This window comes from Xiphophorus hellerii, chromosome 10 (assembly GCF_003331165.1).
Source record: "Xiphophorus hellerii strain 12219 chromosome 10, Xiphophorus_hellerii-4.1, whole genome shotgun sequence".
In the NCBI taxonomy this organism is placed as follows: domain Eukaryota; kingdom Metazoa; phylum Chordata; class Actinopteri; order Cyprinodontiformes; family Poeciliidae; genus Xiphophorus; species Xiphophorus hellerii.
Window position 1 is genome coordinate 14594321 of NC_045681.1, and position 21079 is coordinate 14615399.

At 37.8% G+C, this 21079-nt stretch overlaps 1 protein-coding gene across 3 annotated transcripts in view; it reads left to right on the forward strand.

The window, feature by feature from the left end:
- Positions 1-7390: 7390 nt before the first annotated feature.
- Positions 7391-21079, forward strand: part of etv4 (ETS variant transcription factor 4) — a 40298-nt gene continuing 26609 nt past the window's right edge. The window contains exons 1-5 of one of the 3 annotated variants that reach the window (XM_032573953.1): positions 7391-7516; positions 7974-8083; positions 8574-8664; positions 8807-8854; positions 18525-18578. In XM_032573953.1, coding sequence (XP_032429844.1) covers positions 8027-8083; positions 8574-8664; positions 8807-8854; positions 18525-18578 — 250 coding nt within the window. In that variant the 5' untranslated portion in view covers positions 7391-7516; positions 7974-8026. Of the gene's footprint in view, positions 7517-7611; positions 7631-7850; positions 8084-8573; positions 8665-8806; positions 8855-18524; positions 18579-21079 lie in introns of those variants that run through there. The other 2 variants (XM_032573954.1, XM_032573952.1) reach the window with 2 other exon arrangements.

A 21079-nucleotide genomic window follows, 5' to 3' on the forward strand; every position in this document is an offset into this window, starting at 1 on the left:
ACTCAGCTTTTGTGTTTGTGTTTCTGGCAGCTCAACCGGGCCGGTGCAGCTGCATGGCAGCCTTAATTCTACAGGGCCACCAGTCAAAAACACCCCTATAAATGCTATTGTGTTCACCTGATTGATCTTTCACAGGCCCAGGGCAGGCCAGACAGGCTGACTTAGAAGCGGAATGGCAAAGGAATGGATGGTGAACAAACAAGCAAGCCAGTGTGTGCTAGAGGAGGTTGGGTCGCAGGTGGCTAGAAGGCACGCTTGGTTTGGCGCACCAGCTCTCATCACATGCCAGCAGTGACATTTCTGGACTATGGCTTTTACACAGGCAGGAATCCCAGCAACGGTGCAGTGCAATGAGGGAATGAAGAGCGGGACCTTGGGACGGTTTTACAACTCACACGGGCAAAGAGGGAGGAAATGCACACATCTATAGAGGCATGCATTAAACATGAAACGGACAGTTTCTCATTTTAAAGATCCCTTTCAGTTTTGTTGTGCTTTCTTAAATGCACGCCAACTGAAGGAGGACAGAGGCAAGTGCAGCCTGTTAGGAGACTGAACAGAACTGCCAGAAATTTACAGGGTGGTGCATGAATGGCAGTCACATTTTCTTCTCTAGCCAAATTCTATTACTGGGATCTATAAATTAAATTTTCTGGAATAATGTTTAAAGTCTCCACCTTTTATTCTTACACTTTGATCTCAAAAACAAAAAGTCAACTGTTGCTGTTCCAGCTGCAAGGACTTGCGAAAGATGCCAAATCTGTTAAATCTTTTCACATTTTGTGAACTGCATTTTATTGGGATTTTATGTGCATAACAGACCAACACAAAGTAGAAAATGGGAAGTCAAAGTAAAATGATATGTGGTGTCTAAAGTGTTATGCAAAATGTAATCTGCATGTGAACAAAAACTATTGGATGTATTTGTATTCAGCCCTATTTTCCTCTGATACCTCTTAATAGAATGTAATGAAACCACCAACCAGGCACCTTCAGAAATCACATAATTACTAAATTAAGTTCACCTGTGTTTATTTTAATCTCAGTATACATCCAAATTAGTGAACAAATAGCATTATTAAGATCAATGGAACAGAGGACAGGGATATTAGGTTTCGGTTATAAAACATAACCTAATCATCTCACAAATCTCTGATCAGTACATCATTTGAGTGGAAAAAGTATGAGATAACTGCAAACTTACCAAGACAGGCATGATTCTTGTCTGATTCTGATGTCCAAATTTGCTTTTTTATATATATTTTTACTCATGTTAACTATGTCTGATTTTAAAAACTTTGGATATCTGTTTTATGAAACAGAAAGATAAATATGTAGAGCAAGGGTCTCAAACTCCAGTCCTCGAGAGCTGCAGTCCTGCAACTTTTAGATGTGCCTCTGCTGCACCACACCTGAATAGAATAATTAGGACATTATCAAGGCTGGGAGAACTGATCTACACAAGGAGGAGGTAATTAAGCCATTTCATTCCAGCGTTTTGTACCTGTGGCACATCTAAAAACTGCAGGACAGTGGCCCTCGAGGACTGGAGTTTGAGACCCCTGATGTAGAGGATAAATATTTGTTTTCACAGAACTGTATCTCACAAGACTTGCAACTGTAATTATTGCAAAAGGAGGCTTTGAAAAGTACTAATTCAGGGAGTCTAAATTCAAATGTGCATCAAGCTTTTCAGATGACATTTATGGAATCCCTGAGGGAGGTTTTTATTTTACTATCTACTGTATACACTTGCCAACACAAAAAGGCTCTTCTGAGAATATCTGTATATATGTGCATTCCAAACTTTTCACATTTTTGTATCATACATTGTTACTCTGTACCCTGTGATATTTTCCTTCAACTTTGCAACAAAGAACTACTTTGTGTTTGTCTGTCACAATAAATCTCAGTAAATTCCTTGAAGTTTGTGGTTGTAAAAGGATCAAATGTAAAACTTTAATACTTTTGAAAGGCACTGTAATGCACTAAAGCATGTCTGCTTAGAGCAAATTGTTGAGGGGCAACATGATATGCAGTGTTTCTTTACCTTGAACAGAGGAATCTTTCAGGAAGGTCATGAGTTCAAATAATTCAACTTGGCTTTTGAAGGAAGTGTTTGGAGGGGGAAAAATAATGCAACAAACAGAGCGATCTCTATTTTGACTGAGGTTATTTTAAGGTGTGTATTGTTTTCTTAGGAAACACTGTCCTGGGTGTAAACCAAATACTTTGTGTTTCACACTGCAGGCAGGACATAGGACAGCCCTTGGGGTCAAGATTTGGCAGCAGAGATGTGAGATATTTGGGAGCTTGCACAGAGGTGTTATTATTTTTGGTTGTCTTGGAAAAGAAACTATCCAAAGGCTGTTTTTGGGCACCGATACACAAGAAAGGCACAAGGGCATGTGAGACTCCTGTGCTATTGTTTCACACAAGTATTTGTATTTGCAGCAACTTTCCAGGTGGAGTGATACGAGAGAGAGAGGTTTCCTTCTCTTTGCTCATTCCAGCCAGGACAGACTTTCTGACCAAGAGTTAAATGTGACTGCTTGTTTTTTTGGAAAACATGGGCAAAAATAATATGAGCTGAAATAGAGAAACATTATCTCTTTGTAAGTAAATGGGATAAAAAATGTTTCATTCCGCACCAAAACACACACAATGTGATAACGCCTCTGGTTCTAATACACAAAAGAACGATTAACAGAAAAACTATAAGAAGATTCCTAATAGCCATTGAAAAAATGAGTAAATGCTCTAATAATTTAACACTTCTGGGAATAAAACAGCGTTTTTCCCTCCCAAATGTAAAGCTGGACACAGCTGTGATTACTGTTGCCTGGAACGTGTGACAAATACTGGTATATTTTGTGATATGGCGCACTTCTATGGTTTAAGGAATACAAAAAAGAAATAAAAACGCTACTAGTGTACGATCTGTTTTGTAATGGATGCATATTCCTCTTTTTAGTTTGGTTTTATTAAGGAATATTTGAAGTTTATAAGAGACCTGAACAAAAGAAAGGCTAAATCACTTGGTTCTGTATTTGAGAAGATTCATTATGTCTTTTAACAATAAATAGTTGATTGTGAAGACAGCACAAAATTATGAAAACAGAAAATACTTCATTGTATTTTGAATGTTATTTATGGTAATGAAAGGATAAATTGGAATGGACTCAAATCAGTACCAGTGCTTTTCAACTTTTACAAAATCAGAGAGCAGAAACCATCCACAAAATCTCTCACTGATGCATTTCTAATTGTTAAAAATCTGTTGTGGTTGTGACTGTTAAGATTGTGCATTATGCTTCCAGTAAATCTGTATGTGATGTCCTTCTATTGTCAGGAATCCTCATTTGTATATCGGTCACCATCAGCCTTATCGGGAGAACTAGAGGAGGAATGAAGACTAAAAGCTTCAGATAGAGAAAGAGACCCGAACCCAAGAGGTGTTGTCGACAAGAATTTCTCACCGCATCCTCCCCCAACGCCTCACCTCATGAGTCCTCTCTTTAAATTTCCTTTTCCAATCACTCTGTGTGTGTCTGTCCAACCATTTCGCATCAAACTTGACTTTTCTTCCTAAGTTTTTCATTTTTTCTGAATGTCTTCACATTTTGCCTCCATTTTCGACACTGTGTCTCTCCATAACTACAACGTTTGAAGCTATAATAACATTTCATCCATCCATCAAGCACAGCCAGCTTTGATCAATAAGCACTTTGAGTCCACTCCACAGCGCTGCACGGGTCTTAAAATGTCTCCCGTCTGTCTCCGTCAGTACTTATCTCACTGCTGACGAAGCTATATTAGACTCAAAGGTGGATGACTATTACAATAGATTTCACAATGCTTTTCAGCACTTTGCGTGTGTGCGTGTGTGTGTGTGGGGGGCAGGGTTCTGTAAATGAAATACATGGGAATCGATCGATAGCCACTGCCAATGGTCTTCACTTTTACAATTCATCCTAAAGGGTCTAAAGATGTTGTAAATCTTGTGTGATTTGTAGCAACATGATGTTGTCGGGTTAGCGGCATATATCTCGACAAGTACTCGTGGAAAAGGCTTTCTGCTTGCTTTTGACTTTCACTCAACAAATACAAAAGCACACAGTTCTGACAGCTTTGGTTTAGATTTTAATTCAGTTTTAGTCAGGCTCTTTACTCATGTGTATTAGTTTTAGTCACACTTTAGTCTGATGCTGTGTTTTTAGTTTGAACACTTAAAGAAATTATTTACACAAAGAAAAATAATTTACAGAGGATCTCAAAGTGTATACACCCATTTTAAAAGGCCAAGTTTTTTGGGACTAACCAAGGCCATTTTTACGTTGTTTCATGACTTTTATACACACATTAATGTGACTTTTATTCTGTACAATTTAACTCTAACTAGGATTTTGTTTTATTTTCTCACCAAAGGGCCAAGTGTATGGCTCCAACGGTTAAAGCAAGTCTTTCAGGTCTTGAAACCACATCATTACACTGTTACCACTGTTTAACTGTTATTAAGATGCTATGTTATAATGTCTTCTTCTTAAACGCTGCAATAGATTTTACATCAGATGTAATGGAACACACAGCTTCCATACCCATATTTTGGCCTACTTCATGTTGACAGAAATATCCTATTTAGATTATTTTCTTGGCTAGCAAAATTTTGGAAATCAGTTTCGCAATAAATGTGTTTAATCACAGTTCATTCAAAATTCAGAAGTACAGGAGGTTATAACCGTTTGACATTTGAAAGCAGTTTTTGGGAGTGCCCATAAAAAGCTTGAAAGTAGTCAATACATTGTTTGCAGCTTTCCCATCAGCTCAGGCAGGAACAGCAGAGTTTTTAAAAGAGATATGACGTAATAATAATAACCTTAGTTTACCATATATAAAACCTTATTGAGATCTGCAACATGCATTTGTTTTGTTTGAAATTCTTGGAAACATAAAATGATCAAATTAGTAAATAAGAAAACATGACCAACTAACAAAAGCAATTGCAATTGACAAAACACTCTTCTTTACGGGATTTGAGTTCACCAAATTCTCTATCAATTTCGACTCTAACTGAAAGTCCTTTCACACAGACGGGGCAGCATACTGCAATGCTTTTTTACCCAGATCTGTTCTAACTCTAGGAACAAACATGTGGACGGGAAAGAGGACAATGCCAGGTTTGGGACATAATAATAAAAACAGTCAAGTAAGTCGTCTCAGTATATATAAAGGAGCACATGTGACTGTCTACAAACAGAGAGAGAGGGACGACGAGCAGCTGCATACAAATGACAATAGTGAACATAATATCCACAAAATAGTTCGCAACAATACAATTTCTTAATATATTGTCCAGGTGAATTCATAAACATCAAGTCAATATAGTCCAAAAGAGGAAGGAATGTTGCTGAGATGAAATAATCTTGGACTTGTTGAGTAAAACAAGTCTTATTTCTGTAAAAGAAACATAGTTTAGAAGAAACATAATTCCATTTATTTTAAATCTGCCTTGCACGGTAGGGAAATGCATCAGCCATAGTTGTAAAGAACAGATCTGATTCAATATTTATAGCCTGTTATATACATCTAAATGGGCATCTAAATATCATTAAACAGGAAGTAATCTGTACAGTGCAGATGGGAGAGGAGGAAGGGTAAGACACAGATGGTCCTAACGTACTTCATGAAATATCTCTGAATCTCAGTCATAGCTGAAACTGAACGCAAATCCAATCTGAACTCTTCTCTCCACTGGTGCCATGAAGAGGGAGCCGGTAGGAATTAATGGCCAGTCCTTTAAATTTATTGCCTAAATTCTCTGCTTCCCTCTTTCCAGAAAGTCCTAAATGCATATTTGTACGCGTGAATGGTTCAGGAAAAGTCATTTTTGTCAGGTATTGCTAACTTATCAGAAAAATACAATTTTAATTATTAAACTCAGTATTGTTCCTTCTAATTGCGGCATCTTTTTTCTGCTAATTGTTCAGTTTTGGTAGATAGTTTTCTTCCCATTCCATTTAAATAAAATTCTTTGTTGATTATTTTCTTGTTTTTCCGACATATGTGTCAGAAAAACATGTATGTCCTTTTCCAGAAGGAAAAAAATACAATTATTACACAATTTTGATTCTGACTTACATCCAAAGACTTTCAACATTTATTTATTTGTTTGCCAGTTTTTCAAAATCAACAAAACAAAGTTATCTTTCTTTTGTTGAAAGTTATTGAAACTATTGACAATTTTTTTTTTCCTGGAACCTCTCAAAGTAGCTAACTTTGGCATTTATCTACTTGGGATAAAAATACCTTCTTACAAATTTGTAAGAATTTGAATTTGTTTAAACAAATTCTTATGAGAATAAAGATCTCTTGTTTATGAAACAATTTGATGCCTTCTGGTTTCGGTGTTCACACCAAGACTAAGGGGCCCCAATTTGACCACTAAGCCCAAAACTTTCTGGAGTCACCCTGATTCTCTCTAAGTTTTTTTTTTCCTTTTCTTTTTTATTTGTAAAAAGAAGCTCCTGAAACAGGTACAAAGTTGGACAAGCTGGAAATATTTCACTGCTCTTTTGTATAAAACCTTGGAATGTGCTTTCACTCATGGCTCAGTGTGGGTCAGCACCAAGGGCACCATCATGTCATAGGACAGGAAAATGTGTTACTGACAGAATCTAAATGATATGGTTCTACACACACACACACCAAAACAAGATTCCAGTGATTACTCCTGTATATGCAGCCAGAATACATCATTTAAAAAGTTTCTCTTGTATTTACTTTGGTTATTTTTGGAGATCAGAGACGTATATGGGGAGCAGGGGCAGAAAGAGAGGGCTGTCCTGGGCCCCATTCACACAAGAACTGTCCATATGCATTTTAAATGCTGTGGTTTTCTTGTGAGGTAGACTTAAGCCACAAAAATGGGAGAATGCATATCCCTGTGCTTCTAGGAGTCAGGTTTAATGTTCAAGGTTTTTCTTCCAACGTTCTGATAACAGCCTGTCATAACTACAGAGCCAGGGACCTGAAAGCAGGTAAATAACAGGAGATTCTTTGAGTTTTCCCATGCAAAGGCGACAAAAACATGTTAAGCCTTTCATGCCAGGGCAAGTTTTTATGAATGGACATTTTTTTTCCTTCTCTCTCGCTCCCCTCTTCCTTTTTTGTGAATGAAAAACAACTGGAAAATCCAGTAGAAAAAGCCACAGTCTGCTCAGAGCTCATTGGCTGCTCGAGTGTCAGCCCCGCCCATCGTTGCTAGGACCCCGACGATCAGGTATCTGATTGGCTCACACTGGGAACCGAGACTTCATTCAGAAGTCGGTGAATTCAACCGGACAAAAGCGAGAAATTCGAGCCCTTCAGAGGAGACCCACCAATCAGAACCGTCCAGTGGAGCCGACCTGGCAGAACGAGTCTCACCAAAATTAGATCTGCTGCAGAAATAACAGCTCACTCCACACTTTCAAATCTGTTCCACCGAAAGCTGATCAAAATTCAGATGAAGTTGGGGGTAGGGGTCTCGACGTGAACGCAACATCTGTTTCTCTTTACACTTTCTGGACTTGGCTGTTTCCAAGAACAAACCCGGGGCAGACGTGGCAAGAAATATTGAAAAAAAAATGTTGTATGTAGTCGGCAAAATGCAATCATTCCGTATTTCTCACTATCAGAAAGGCGATTTGTTATGTAAATAAAAAAAAAAAAGTAAAAGTCGCGTTATTTGATGAATGAATGCGGGGGAAAAGTGGTTGTTTATTTGCTTGTGAAATCAACGCGCAATCACTCACTCACACACACACACACACACACCCGCATGTGCACAAAAGAGATTTGTAAAGAGGGCCGCAGCCCGCTGGGTAATCACTCGCCATCACTTCCCCTCGGCATTTTTTGTGAATGGAGCTCATTATGCATGCAGCCTCCACGCAGCTCCATTCACAAACAGCGCTCCCTCCTCTTCCCTGCAGCCTGCGTGGATCCCACTCCAACTCAGCGCAAATGACCGCAAACGGTTAAACGGATGGATTATAAGATGGATGGATATTTGGACCAGCAAGTGCCTTACCCTTTAGCAAATGTACGTATGTCTCAACGCGTTTTGTTGCTTTATTCTATAAATGTGTTTGTTTTTTTTGCCTTGTTGTTTCGCTGCTTGTCGCGGCTTTATTCGTGTTCGCGTCGCGTCTGCACGAGTTGCGATAGAAAAAGTGTTTGTCTGCACTGATTGCAACTGCCAGGAAGGAAAAAAGCCTCCACTAAGTTACGCCTGTGCGCATTTAAAAGTTATTGTCAATTTATTTTGCTGGTTTAGTTTGTTTCAAATAATTATTTTTGGTCCAAAGGTCCCCCCCCACACCCCCTAACTGACACATGCGATATTGTCTTAGGCACGATGAGTCCTTTTAAAATATGCATCACAAAACATATTGCTGCTTTGTGCGCTTTCATGTCATTTCCCGGTCAGATGTGCCCAATTGGTGGACAGTAAAGGACCGCCGCGAACTGTTTTGATACTTCTGTTGTTGAAGTGCTCGACTGGATTCTGTTAACATCTATTGCTTTTGCAGAAGTCGCAAGGAAATGGGCCCCTAAATAGACTGTTGATGGCAGCAAAAAGGAAATTCATGGACACAGAATTACCCCCTCAGGAATCTGAAGGTAAAGGACGCAGAAACAAACAGATTTGGATTTGGGGCTTCCAGTAGCTGAAACGATGTCAGTGTGTGAGAGCGTGAAACGTAATTATTTTCTGTTCTATGAGAAATATTCACTCTTGCCTTTCTTTTCTGTTTTCACACAGACCTCTTCCAGGATTTAAGCCAACTACAAGAGACTTGGCTCACAGAAGGTGAGACATCTCAGTGTTTTGTTTTTTTTTATTTAATTTTATTTTATTGTATTTTTTTTTTATCTGTGCTGATTGTGATAATCATGCAAACTGATTGAATGTTTGACACAAAAACTTGAGGATTTGAAGTGGTTCCTAGGCATTGATCTGAGTCAGTCTTGTTAAGAAACTGATATATCCTATTCTGATGTGACACACACACGCCCCCCTCCCCCCCACACACACACGGGGCTGGTCGGACACATACACAAACTAAGAAAGCTTGAGGCTGTAGGTTATAAAAACTTAGCATGCTCTTAAATTTAAACATTTAAATGTATAAATTTAAGTATAAATATAAAAATAGAGGCTAAGTTTATAAAACAAATTAAAAAACTGTGAATAAACATATACAGTACAGACCAAAAGTTTGGACACACTTTCTCATTGAATTCAATGAGAAAGTGTGTCCAAACTTTTGGTCTGTACTGTATATTTTTGTATTTATGTATCTTCATTCACAATTGGCATGTAATCCTAAACATATGGTTTGATAGCTGTGTTAACAATAATAATTTTGCATTTCTGATCCTCCTAATTAATGAAACACACAATGTTTTCATGTTTAAGAAACACGTAACATGATCACAATATGACTACACCAAAATTCACTTTTAAAAATTTTTTCTTTTACATTTCTCAAGCTAACATGTAAACATTTGACGTATGAAAGGTGTGCCCCATGTATTTTCTGCCTACTACACTGCGTAATGTTTCACATGTGACACACAAAGGAACATCTATCAAATCCAGAAAGTTTTCATCCATGTGTTTTATAAGTAAGGACACAAAAATATTTACACATGTGAAATACCTGCTAAATTGTTACTACACAAAATACTTCACATGTTGTTTTAAAGAAATGATTAATTTCACATGTAGAACTCTTTCTCACTCTGCAGTGCGTGCAGGGGAAGGGGGGTGAGATGCATAGTGTTAAAGTGCTTTGAGTGGTTGGTGTCACTAGAAAAGTGTTATAAGTTAAGTCCATTAAGTATTTTACTGTATGGGTTTTTCATGGGAATTAGCTGGAAGTAAGACCAAGAAGCCCCTTCTGCTTAGGTCTCCATACAATCTTGGGCCAGCTCTGCTCGCGCACACTCACAAACCACAATCCCTCGTTTTCCCTACTAAAGAAAAAGCAGCCCAAGTGAGCACAGACAGGACATTATTAGCTTCGAGCACATCCTACTTTGGCCATGTTGGCATGTGAAGTGCGTGCCAAACTGCAGCCAATGCAAACAAACTGCCTGTTTGGCTTGTGTCACTCAAACGCACATAGCAACGAAATGAGGCCCAGTCAGAGACAACTGTCACTGAGCTGACCTAAGAAGAGCGCCGCTGACGTGAGCTGTAATACAGTAATTATGCCGCCTGTGAGGAGGGAAGGAAAAATACCACAAGATGTGGGTCATTTGGAGCATTTGTTGTGGTGATCTGGGCCCAAGCAGTGATCAGCACTGAGACTGTGGACGTGTGTAAAAGAGGACCATAGTCTGAGGTGTAAATTTTGCTGTGTCTGTTGCTTTGATGTGCTTTGATGTGGAGATTTAAAGGGTGAATGCCGCTCAGTTTTGACATTTATATTCAAATGTGAACCACATCAGACTCTTGAGTCCTGTTTAAAGTTCCTTCTACGTGTTTTTTATTCAAACTGTTGTTGTCTCACTTGCACAGTGATGAATCTGGCTGTTTTACATTCTTGTGCCTATAGGAGACTGATCCTTTGTGCTCACCTCATGTCTTAATTGAAAGCACATGTCTATGCATTGTGACCCACAGAGTTTCCGTTAATACGTTTGGTTTATATTTAGAAAATACCTACACTGAAGATGAATTAAAGGCTGGGGGTTATTGTGCACCTTTGTCAATTTGTACATCACTTTCATTATCATGCTTTGCTATTTTTTCACTAGCTCCTTTCCTTCTCATAATGATGTAATAAACTATAATGTACTGATGTATTACTATAAACTAAAATTCACTGTATTTTAGTTTTTTTCCGAATGTTAGTTAAATATACTCACATCTCATACAAAAGTGTGAGGGCCAATTTAGATTAAAATGTTTCCTGGTACACTCAAGTGACCTATTGAATTGCAAATGTCCAGTGATCTTTTGTCTTTTATAAAATGAAATTCCGGTGTTGAGTCCTGAAACTCATAAAAAAAAATTGTTAATTAGAGACAGAAAAAATGTATATATTTTAATGGTTACCAGGGTAGAAAAAAAAAAGATTATTAAATATACTGCAATCCCTTATATCATTCTTACATATGTTTTTTATTCCTCCATTTCCTTTTTGTTGAAAGAACTGCATTCCTGGAGGCCTCAACATTCCCCAAAATTCATGAAAAATTGTCCTAGCATTGATAATGTGCATGTATTAAGTGCAAAAAAAGTGAATAATTCCTCTACAGCACCCCCTATAGGTTATACCCCACTGGACCGGTTTAATGCATAGGTATGAAAATTAGAACCAAATATCAAAAGCAGTGCAAAAGCTAAATTAATTGCAAGTGGTTTTTTTTATCTTCCATTTCCATCTCTAGCCAGACTAATTGTATGTTGAAGAGGCTAGATCACTGCAGAAAAACAGGCTGAAATCCTTCATGATTAGATGCGAACTGTTACCCCTTAGACCTGTTCAGAACTATGAACAATAATATTCAGATTTAAATAATATTATTAATGTGTGTTAAATTAAATAAATAGCATTTTTTTTAAACTTTCAACAGTCTTTAAATCTTTGCACAGCATTAAGGGTGGATGAAAAAAAAAAGCCTACTAAGGATTGGGGTGGGGGGAGAATAGAAAAAATGTTCCACAGTGCACATTAAGCTGGGATCCCTTGCACCAGATTTACCAAGAGCTGTAAAAATTGGTACTCATCTAGAGCTCTCCAAGATCATACAACAAAAATTATTTAGAGACTTGCCCTAAAACAAAGAAGAAGTTGGCCATTTTGAACCAAACCCCTAATTTTGAGGTTCGCCACATGTCTCTTCATGCTTTGGGGGTTTAGAGTTTAGCAAAGTTTCAGTTTTTCAAAGACAATCTGGGCCCTAGCTGATGACAGACTTCTTAAACTCTTGCCATGAAACTTTAAACTGCTATTCTCACTGATAACACTTGACTCTCAAACCTTCCCTGACTGACGTTAACCTGGTCTGCAACCACACTGCACGTACATATTCTGATATTATCTAAACTATGGTTTTGGCTGTAGCGTGGGTCTGTAGCAGCATGGGATGCTTAATACATCTAAATTCCAACTATATCTTCAAAACTTTGAAAAAATTGCATATGAAAAATATTTTTCCAATCAGGAACATATATTTATGCATATATTCATTGGTAGTGGCAAAATGTAGTTACAGCGCCCCCTAGAAGATTTCAAGCAGTGAGTTCCTTTCCGTACTCTGACTAACATTTTGGAAACTTGACACAATTTGATAAATGTCAGAAAAAAAGTCCTTTGGAGCCATAGTTCGAACTATGTTAGCAGACCTGAAAAGCATAATTAGCCCATTAGCAGGACTTTGTACTATGTGAGTGCATGAGGAGGTCATTCAAATCATTTGATTTAGGCTTGTTGGATGTTTGACACATCCAAAGGTTGCAAGACAACATCCTTTGAGGAAGTTTGACACCCCTGCTCTGAGGATCAAAGGCAGCATTTTGTTAATGTCCATTCAGGCCAACTCTTAAGAAACTTCTGCTTAGCTCCTCAACAATGAATCAATATCTTCTAAAAGCTTTGGTGACTAAAACGGTCGATATGTGAAAGATGTTCTAAAAATTCCAACCTGTTGGGGTTAGGGTTTTGCCAATGCTGAGCTCAAAATCATTTGACATAAGCATTTCGGTATCCTTTTGCTATGCTTCCATACTTAAAAGTGATTTAATCCCAATAAATGTATACATTTTTAATAAGAGAGAAAGACTTAATGGAGTTTTAAGAATTTATGACCAAGTAATTTATTAATAAGCAGAAGAGTTTTTAAGATGTTTGAATACCAAAGTCAAAAAGCTTGAACTTATTTCTAACCTACTGTGCAGTTATGACCTAAATCACTGCCTTTCTGAGGATGTCCTTGTACTATCTGTGTCATGTTTGCATATAAGTAGATACTTTTAAATGACTATTTTGGGCTTTAATATGTAACACATCCTAACAACATTCCAAACAGTGTTTGTAACCATTTGAACTTGTTACATAAAGCCATCTATGACTCTTGTGAGATTTTACAGGTAATCATCAACTACACCAAACAGTGACAAGGAGTATTAATCTCTTTCAATTTTCAAATGATCCAATGTTTCCTGAAGAACAAGAGACTGAAAACAGAGCTGTAGCTCTTTATTTCCTCTCCCATTAATCATCCAAACAGTCTTGGATTAATCTGGTGTCACTGTGAATCCAACTTCATACCAAGCAGTTTAAGTCGGCTCCACTTCCTGAAGTTTTGCGAACAGGTTGTGTCTTGTGCAGCAATTAAAACCATTACTTCTAATTGTATAATATACGAAACCCTTTTTTCTGATTTGACCTGCTAAATAAGTGAGTGAATAAATCAGTTTGAAGCACATCTTTGGAGGAGTTTGTAACCTTTGCGGCAGTTTTAATGTGTTCTGGGGCAGAGTTTCCCTGTTTTTAAAGATAATAAAATATCAATGGTAGTATAAAACAACACAATGGATTGAGAATGAGTCACTCACAGCTCACTGGCAAATCAGTAAAGTTAAGCAACAGAGATCAGACTTTGTGGAAGTGTCTGCGCCATTTGAACTCAGCCCATCTTAAGGGGAAAACAGTGCAGCATCCACATTGACTTTTACACCTTTTCTCATGCAGTGTTGAAAAGCTGCAAAGCCACTTCACACCAGCATCTGACTCAGACAAAGACCAGAGTCATAAAGCTACAACAATAGGTGTCACTTCAAAGGTGTCTGTAGACCTCTCTTGAAGGTTCAGATAAAAAAAAAAAAATCACTTTTTAACTGAAAGTTGCAAATACAGATGCCTCTATTGCTAGTGACATCCCTGATTAGAACACATAAAAAGCCTTAAAGGAAATAGCTGACATAAAGACTGGCTGACTCCAAATTGCGACTGTTTTATTGTGTTTCTCAAGATAAATTTCCTCTAACCTTGTTTTTCACAGTGATTACGCTAATTGTAGATATGTTGTATTTTAAATAAATAACCATCTTTTTGCAGCTATATTACGACTTTTGTAGATCAAGATATGTCTGCCATATTTGAACAACATTTTATCCTACATTACATCCAATATCCTTATAGTAAAATCAAAAATCACTGGCTTTATTATTCATAGTACAGTTACTGAGAATTGCATGTCGCATTTGTGCAAATTATCAAATCATCCTTATCCTTATGGATATAAAATAACAGATTTTCTTGGTGATCATTAGTGGTCAGTATGTCATCTGCATTGCACAGAAGTCATAAAATACAAAACTTAGTACAGTTTTGATCCCTGTTTTTTGAAATATGATTATTTATACAATGACTACTGTTCCCAGAGGCAGATAAAAATTACATTAACTTTTCATTATCAAAAATATTCTTGGAAAGAATATGTGCAGCCAATAGTTTGGCCCTTCAAATTTGGGGATAATAGTTGTTGTCAGTAAATTTAGCACTGATATTTTTTTTAACAGTTTGACTTTATTCTAAGTTATAAGTTGGATTATGTATTTTATTTTATTGATTTATCACTTATAGTAAAGATCAAAAACCCTTTTTTCCACCACTTCATGGCTTATCTCAGCTTTGGATTAGGTCATTTACAGCAAAGGGGGGAAAAAAGTATTTTTTTAATGCCTTCAATGGAAGAAATAATCACTTTAAACCCAGTAATAACATGCTCTTTTCATCTTTCTGATGCTTAAAAGTCATTATTTCCTATTATTGAACAAAGCAGCCTTTTAAAGGATACAATGTCTTGAACTCACAAATAGTATGATGGCTTATTGTTGAGTCTTAGAGAGTGATCAAGGCAACAGAAAGCAGAGAGATGGAAGTGTAACCCTATCAAAGCGTTATTTAACCCTAAGTACTGGCTTGTTTTCAGCTTCCCCCGGCTAAGACCTTTCCTTTCCTGTTGCATTAATTAAAGACCCTATCATGACTGATTGCAGTTGTGACGGATCCACCGCAGTTGTAAAAGCTGGTTAGCTAGAGGGAGATTTTCTTCTTTTTTTTTTTCTTCTTGTTGTTCACCAAATAGGGGAGGAAGCGAGAGAGAAACGGAAAGGGCGAAGTTCTGAAAGACAAGAGTTCAGGAACTTGTCACATCTTGTCTCATTTTGGCCTTTAGGTTTATATGACTTTGGCTGCTTGACTCCTCCCAGGATCTCCTGCTGGGAAAGAGGGGAAAAAAGTTATTCAAGGTGGTTGGAAGCATCTGGGAGAACATGCGTCTGGGCTCATATAAACACACTTCTCTTCTTGTGCTGACTTGCATCTGAAAGCTCCTGACGGGGTGTTCCTGGAAACAAATCAGATCCACGTGCATGCTCGCACACACACACACGCGCGTGCGCACACCCCCCCCCACACACATTCAAACTCAGGAAAGTGTACAGACACAGACAGTAGAGGTTGCGATAATGTCTGAAGTTCATCGTTTCTTTTCTGCTGCCTTTAATTTTATGGGGTCCAGTGTGTTCTGTTTTGGACATGTTGAAACTAGTGGAAGTGATTGATTGGTGGGCCTGCAGAACTAAATACTGGCCTTTGCTCTGTCACATGCAGGCCTCCCCTGAGGGCAAAGGACTAAAAACTTAAAAGGAGATAATATCATTATAATATAGTAAATCACAGGATGCAGCGTTACATAAGAAATCTATGTGATTTATCAGAACATGCTGCAGAGCGGAGTCATCCGGTTTCCTCTGCAGAGGAAGGAGTGTGACGACATGAAAGTGGATTTGAATTTCTTATTTCCTCTTTTTGTCCTCTGTCTGCGAGTTTTGGTTTCTGCATTGTGTATCATTGTCTGGAAATCCAAATATTGGCAGAAGGGAGAGAAATAATTTGGCTGGGTCAGATTTTTGCCTCTCTGGTGAGGTTGCAATTATTGCAAAGTCATGGATGTGTCATGGACTTCAGAAGTGTTTGTTAACTCTGAATTGCTTTAATTTATTTTCATTTTTAGAGAAAAAGACAGATTGATGTTGTCGGGCTACTCTTCTTACCACAAAAAAATATAGTTCCAAATACTTCAGACGCACCAATAAAATAAGCTGTCTTAAGTGGAAATATAGATGGAATGAATTAAAAGAAGCACAGACATCTTGTTTTCATAACTGTGGAGGCAGAAAGAGTGTTATGCTCTGCTCCAAAAGTCAACTGAACTGAAGTCAACATTTAATGTGGAGTTTGTTGCAGTTGCACCTTTGCATGGAGTTTGGAATGGCATTACATGAGTTATAAAGCGTAGTCCCTGTAACAGAATCATCAGTAACGGCTTTACTGGGGGGAAAAACATTGCTTTAATTATTGAGATTGGTCTGATTTCACTGCTTGTAATGCATTCTGGACTCTGCTGTTAGACAGTAATCAGTGTCGGTAGTCCACTATAAAGTCTATACAATTATATCAGCAAGTCCATTTAAGCCTTCATCTTGAACAAAGACATGCTATAGAAAGCAATTAACAACTTGCTTCCTCTTCTACTCTGGTAGAAGAGCGTTGGCATATTTCAAATGTAAAATTTTGCCATTTTAATGTGCTCTAAAAAAATTCAGGAAAATGCCCTTGGCGCCCCACGCATAAAAGGTTTACCAGATTTTACCAGATTTTAGTAATTGATATGAGCCTGAGCATGTGAGATGTATTTACTTTGCTTGTGATTAAAAACTTAAATTTCAACTAAACGTACGCGTTTTGTTTATTTTCATTCATCCTAAAACTCAACTTGTTTTGTGAACAACATTTCAGCTCATTAAGCCATAAAATGTGTAGCAAGTAACTTAAAGAATATGTCATAAAAATGTCAGAATGATAATAAGACAAAAAAGCAAAAACGATTGCTTTTGTATTTATTTGAAATACAAAAGTTTTCTTTACACACTTTCTGTTTTCTGTAATCTAAACACAGTACAGTAAGTAAGTAAATGAGTGATCTTATTGCATGTTTTCCAAACTTACCCCAAGTTTTCTGCAGCACTATTCAAATTCCCAAACCAAATTGCTGTTGGTTTAAACAGTATGTAAGGTTTGGCTGTTATTTCAATGAAATGGCCTTGCCCTTCACAATACTAAAGGGATGGTGACAAATAATTTAGGCTTTTCCTAATGAAATGGTGAAAACAAAGCCCAAAGCTCCAGAAAGATCATCATGAATAGGATTTTGAATTAGAAGGTGGTGCAATAGTACTGCTGCACCTGGCCTTGGCCTCGCCAGCTTTGCTTATTCAGTGTGATGAGTTTCATTGTGGAAGAGTGCCTAATCAGGGCCTCTGAAATTCAACACCACTGCAACAGCATCATACGAGCTAGATCAGTGTATTGATTCATCTATTTTTACAAACTGGTGTAAGGTGGTCTTATAATATTTCCTGACATATTTATGTGTCCTTGAAATAAATCTTAAAATAATTCCTGCCCGTTTGTCAAAAATAAATGCATATTTGTGCATGTATATGTATCCAAATAACTACTCTAATTTGTCATTTTTGTTGTTTTTTGGTAGAGTAGTATTCATAACATTACTTATTTAAAATTTTCTTTTTTTCATTGTTAGCATTACTTTATCTATTTATTTGTGATACACTAATATGCTAAAAATGGAACCCCTTCTCCATGCGTATACATGATTCCTGATTTATTTTTTGTTTGCTCTGTTTTTGTTGTCTCTTCCATTTTCTCTCTGCAGTAAAATAAAAGGGAAACTTTCTTTTATGGTCACCGCTCACCTCATGACTAACTTTACCAGTTCTAGTTTCTGTCTTATACACGCAGAAGACAAAACACCAACTATTCTCAGAATTTTGTGCTCCAGCAGTTTTCCAACAAAGAAAGGTTTCTCTCTGGTTTAGCCTGAACCCCCTGTTTTAGCCCTCCTGAGCTTTTGCTGTGGAAATTTGCAGAATAGAGTAAAAATCACCCACAGGTCAAAAATAACAATTTTTGTTTTGTGTGTTTATACAAAAAAAGCTGTTGTGTTTTAGAAAAATAGAAAGCTGATGGAAGCGTTGGAGCTCTCAGCCCTGTTTGTCAGGTTGACAAAGATATCTTTGTGAAATAGACACCAATACAGGAACATTTCACAGTAAAAATGAACAGTTTTTTAAATGTGAGCTGCAGTGGGAAAGTTACATGTATGATTCAATAACTTGTTAGTTGACTATGTCACATTTAGTCCCTCTATGGTTGGTGCAGCTTGTGTAGGTAAAAATGTGTGATCCGTGTAAGAGCTCTGTGGTCTTTTGAATTGATCTGTCGATTGAAAAAGCCGCTGCAAGCTGTGAAAATCTTTTAGTGGAGGTCATCTGAATGAAGCCAAGACTCAGATTTCACAGAGCAGAGACAGTAAGGCGGACTGAGGTCAGGGTGTGCAAAGAAATATATTAAAGTTAATTTTTGTTTTCGTTTCAGCTCAAGTTCCTGACAGTGACGAGCAATTTGTTCCTGATTTCCACTCTGAGAACTGTGAGTACTTTAGTTTTTTTTTTTTTTTTTTGTCTGCTTGGAACTATAAGTGTGAACAATTTGCATTTGCATCCAAAGCTGCTGTAACATAGAGAACATGTACTTAGCACATCAAAAAGCTTGGAGACAAAGGTGCAAAGGAGAGAAAATGAAGAGAGTGCAATCCAAACTACATGAGAGAATGAACGTGTTTGTTTTAGGCTCTTGTTGATATTCCTTGACTACAAATAGGCATAGAAATAGACTCTTCCAGATGTAATGATGGTATTTAAGTCAATTGAAGCTGAAACAAACTGCTGGACTTTGGTGTTGATGTTCACCTACAACTTGGAACATTTTAAAAATCTTTCTGTCTCTTTGTTGTCTCTGAAGTGTTATAAAGAATTATTTTCCCAACTGTCTTCCTCATTGTGCGTGGCTGCAGGATAAACCTTAGTATTGGTCTAAGTTATTGCTCATATTATTTTTCACATTCATCCATTCGACTCTGGTCAGCTTTGAACTTGGGAAGGACTGCTGAAGCAATGACTCACTGATGTTACAGTAACCTCTTTGCCAGGCAAAACTATACAGAGACAGAAGGCCTAATGACCCAGTCATCCAGTGAATCTGGATCCCAGCGATACGCGCCACCGTCGTTCATTTGCATACCTTTGAAAAGCTGAATGGGTCACAGCCCAGGAAACCAGTACACAATTATTCAGGGTGCAGGTACAAAGGTGGTCCCTTTGTACCCATCGGAAGGTGCAAAATGGAAAAGCAAATTCCTTGGCCCTACAACTGAGCTGCTATTTGAATGAGTTTTCCTTTCTTGTTGTTCGTCCTAACAATGGCGATTCAGGATCTGGGTGGGAGGACGTGTTGCTCTGCAAACAGTTTTTTTTTTTTTCCAGCGTCCCCTACTCTAGCATGGGTGCTGAAATGGTAAAGGGAGAACTGCAAGACCAATCCCTCCTCCAAAGTGAAAACTGTCCGCTTTGGGAGCTACCCATTCAATCAATGGTTCCGATTGAAACCATGCGTCTTTTATTTCCAAACACTGGAAGATGTTTTTTTCCTTTCTTGCCTTTTTAACAATTCTGACTCCCTACTGATCAGCCACTGGGTGACACATGCCCTGTCTACTGTGGCTGTCTACTGGCCAACAATGTGGAGGAGGAAGTGCAGATGAACCTCAGGGCAAACAAGGGTCATGTCGACTTAACCCACTGGCCTCAACACCCAATCAGCTGTCAGAGCTTTCTAACGGCTGACCTGAGTGTGATTTGCAGGGTCAGAAGGGCTCCGGTTTGACGGGCAGCTCAGTTATACACAGCAGAGTTGCTCCTGTGGTGAAACTTTCCCCTGCTGATTGTTGTCAATAACAGAATACCGATCACTTTAAACTTTGATGGAGAATTTTAAGTGACAGCTGCATATGCACGTACATGAGGCATAATATTATGCCTCATGCATCAGTTTTGGTGCCACAGCTACCTGTTAAGGTGTGCTGCGGTATCTGGCAGCAAAATGTTAACAGCAGATAAAGCCTTGTAGGTTGCAAAGTTGGATGTCCATGGAAAAAGCCTTGTTCACCTCACAGAAGCACAAGTATATGGCCCAAATCTCTACAACTAAAACTTTGTTAGATTCTTTAAAAATGTAATCATTTTCCTTTATAACATTCGAAAGAATAAGGTTAGCATTATTCCACGCATTAGAGTCCTGTGTTTTGTTTTTATATACATTTTTATATGTATATAATCTCAACCAAAGCAAAGTTATCAGTCATACAAGTTCGAACTTAGCAGTTTATTTTTTTACTTTTAAACCAAAATCTAGCATGATGATGGGCTTTCAATTACATATAGAGGATCTGTCAAACTGGGTTCTTTGATAACTAAAATTTAATTTTCTAAGGGATCAAAGGAAATGTGATTCACCAGATGGGACTTCTTCCGCTGCTTCAGGGTTTTGGGGGGTTTTTTGCATGATTTTTGATAGATATTGTCCACTGCAGACAGGGAATACCTCACTAGACCTGCCCTGATAGAGATGTTATGATCAAGTAGTCTACCCTTCACAATTTTTCTCTGATACAGTTGCTTACCTTCTTACTGTTGTTAATTTTTCTGTCCTCTAACAGATAAACTTTTAAATTGGTTATAATTGGTGCCATAATGAAGAAGTGGTCCGCGTATATTGGTGTGCATCTTCATCATTGCTTGTTTCATAACATATTTTTTTAATCTGTTAACTTTGTCCTTTCCCATACCAAAGTAAAAGGCTTTCTTACCTTCGGCTAAACGTTAAAAACAGGTGACTCACCTGTTTTGGAAAGTCTAAAACACACACAAACACACCAACACAAAAAAAACTTAGAGCAGAGCATTAATCCCAGGTGACCGGGAGTATAATTGAAGCTTCCATTGAAGGCTGTGCCTTGTTAAAATAAACATTGTTGTTTTCTGAGTCAAGTCTTTACCTGCATGGGTGTGGCAATGTTAACGGGGGCAAAGAGA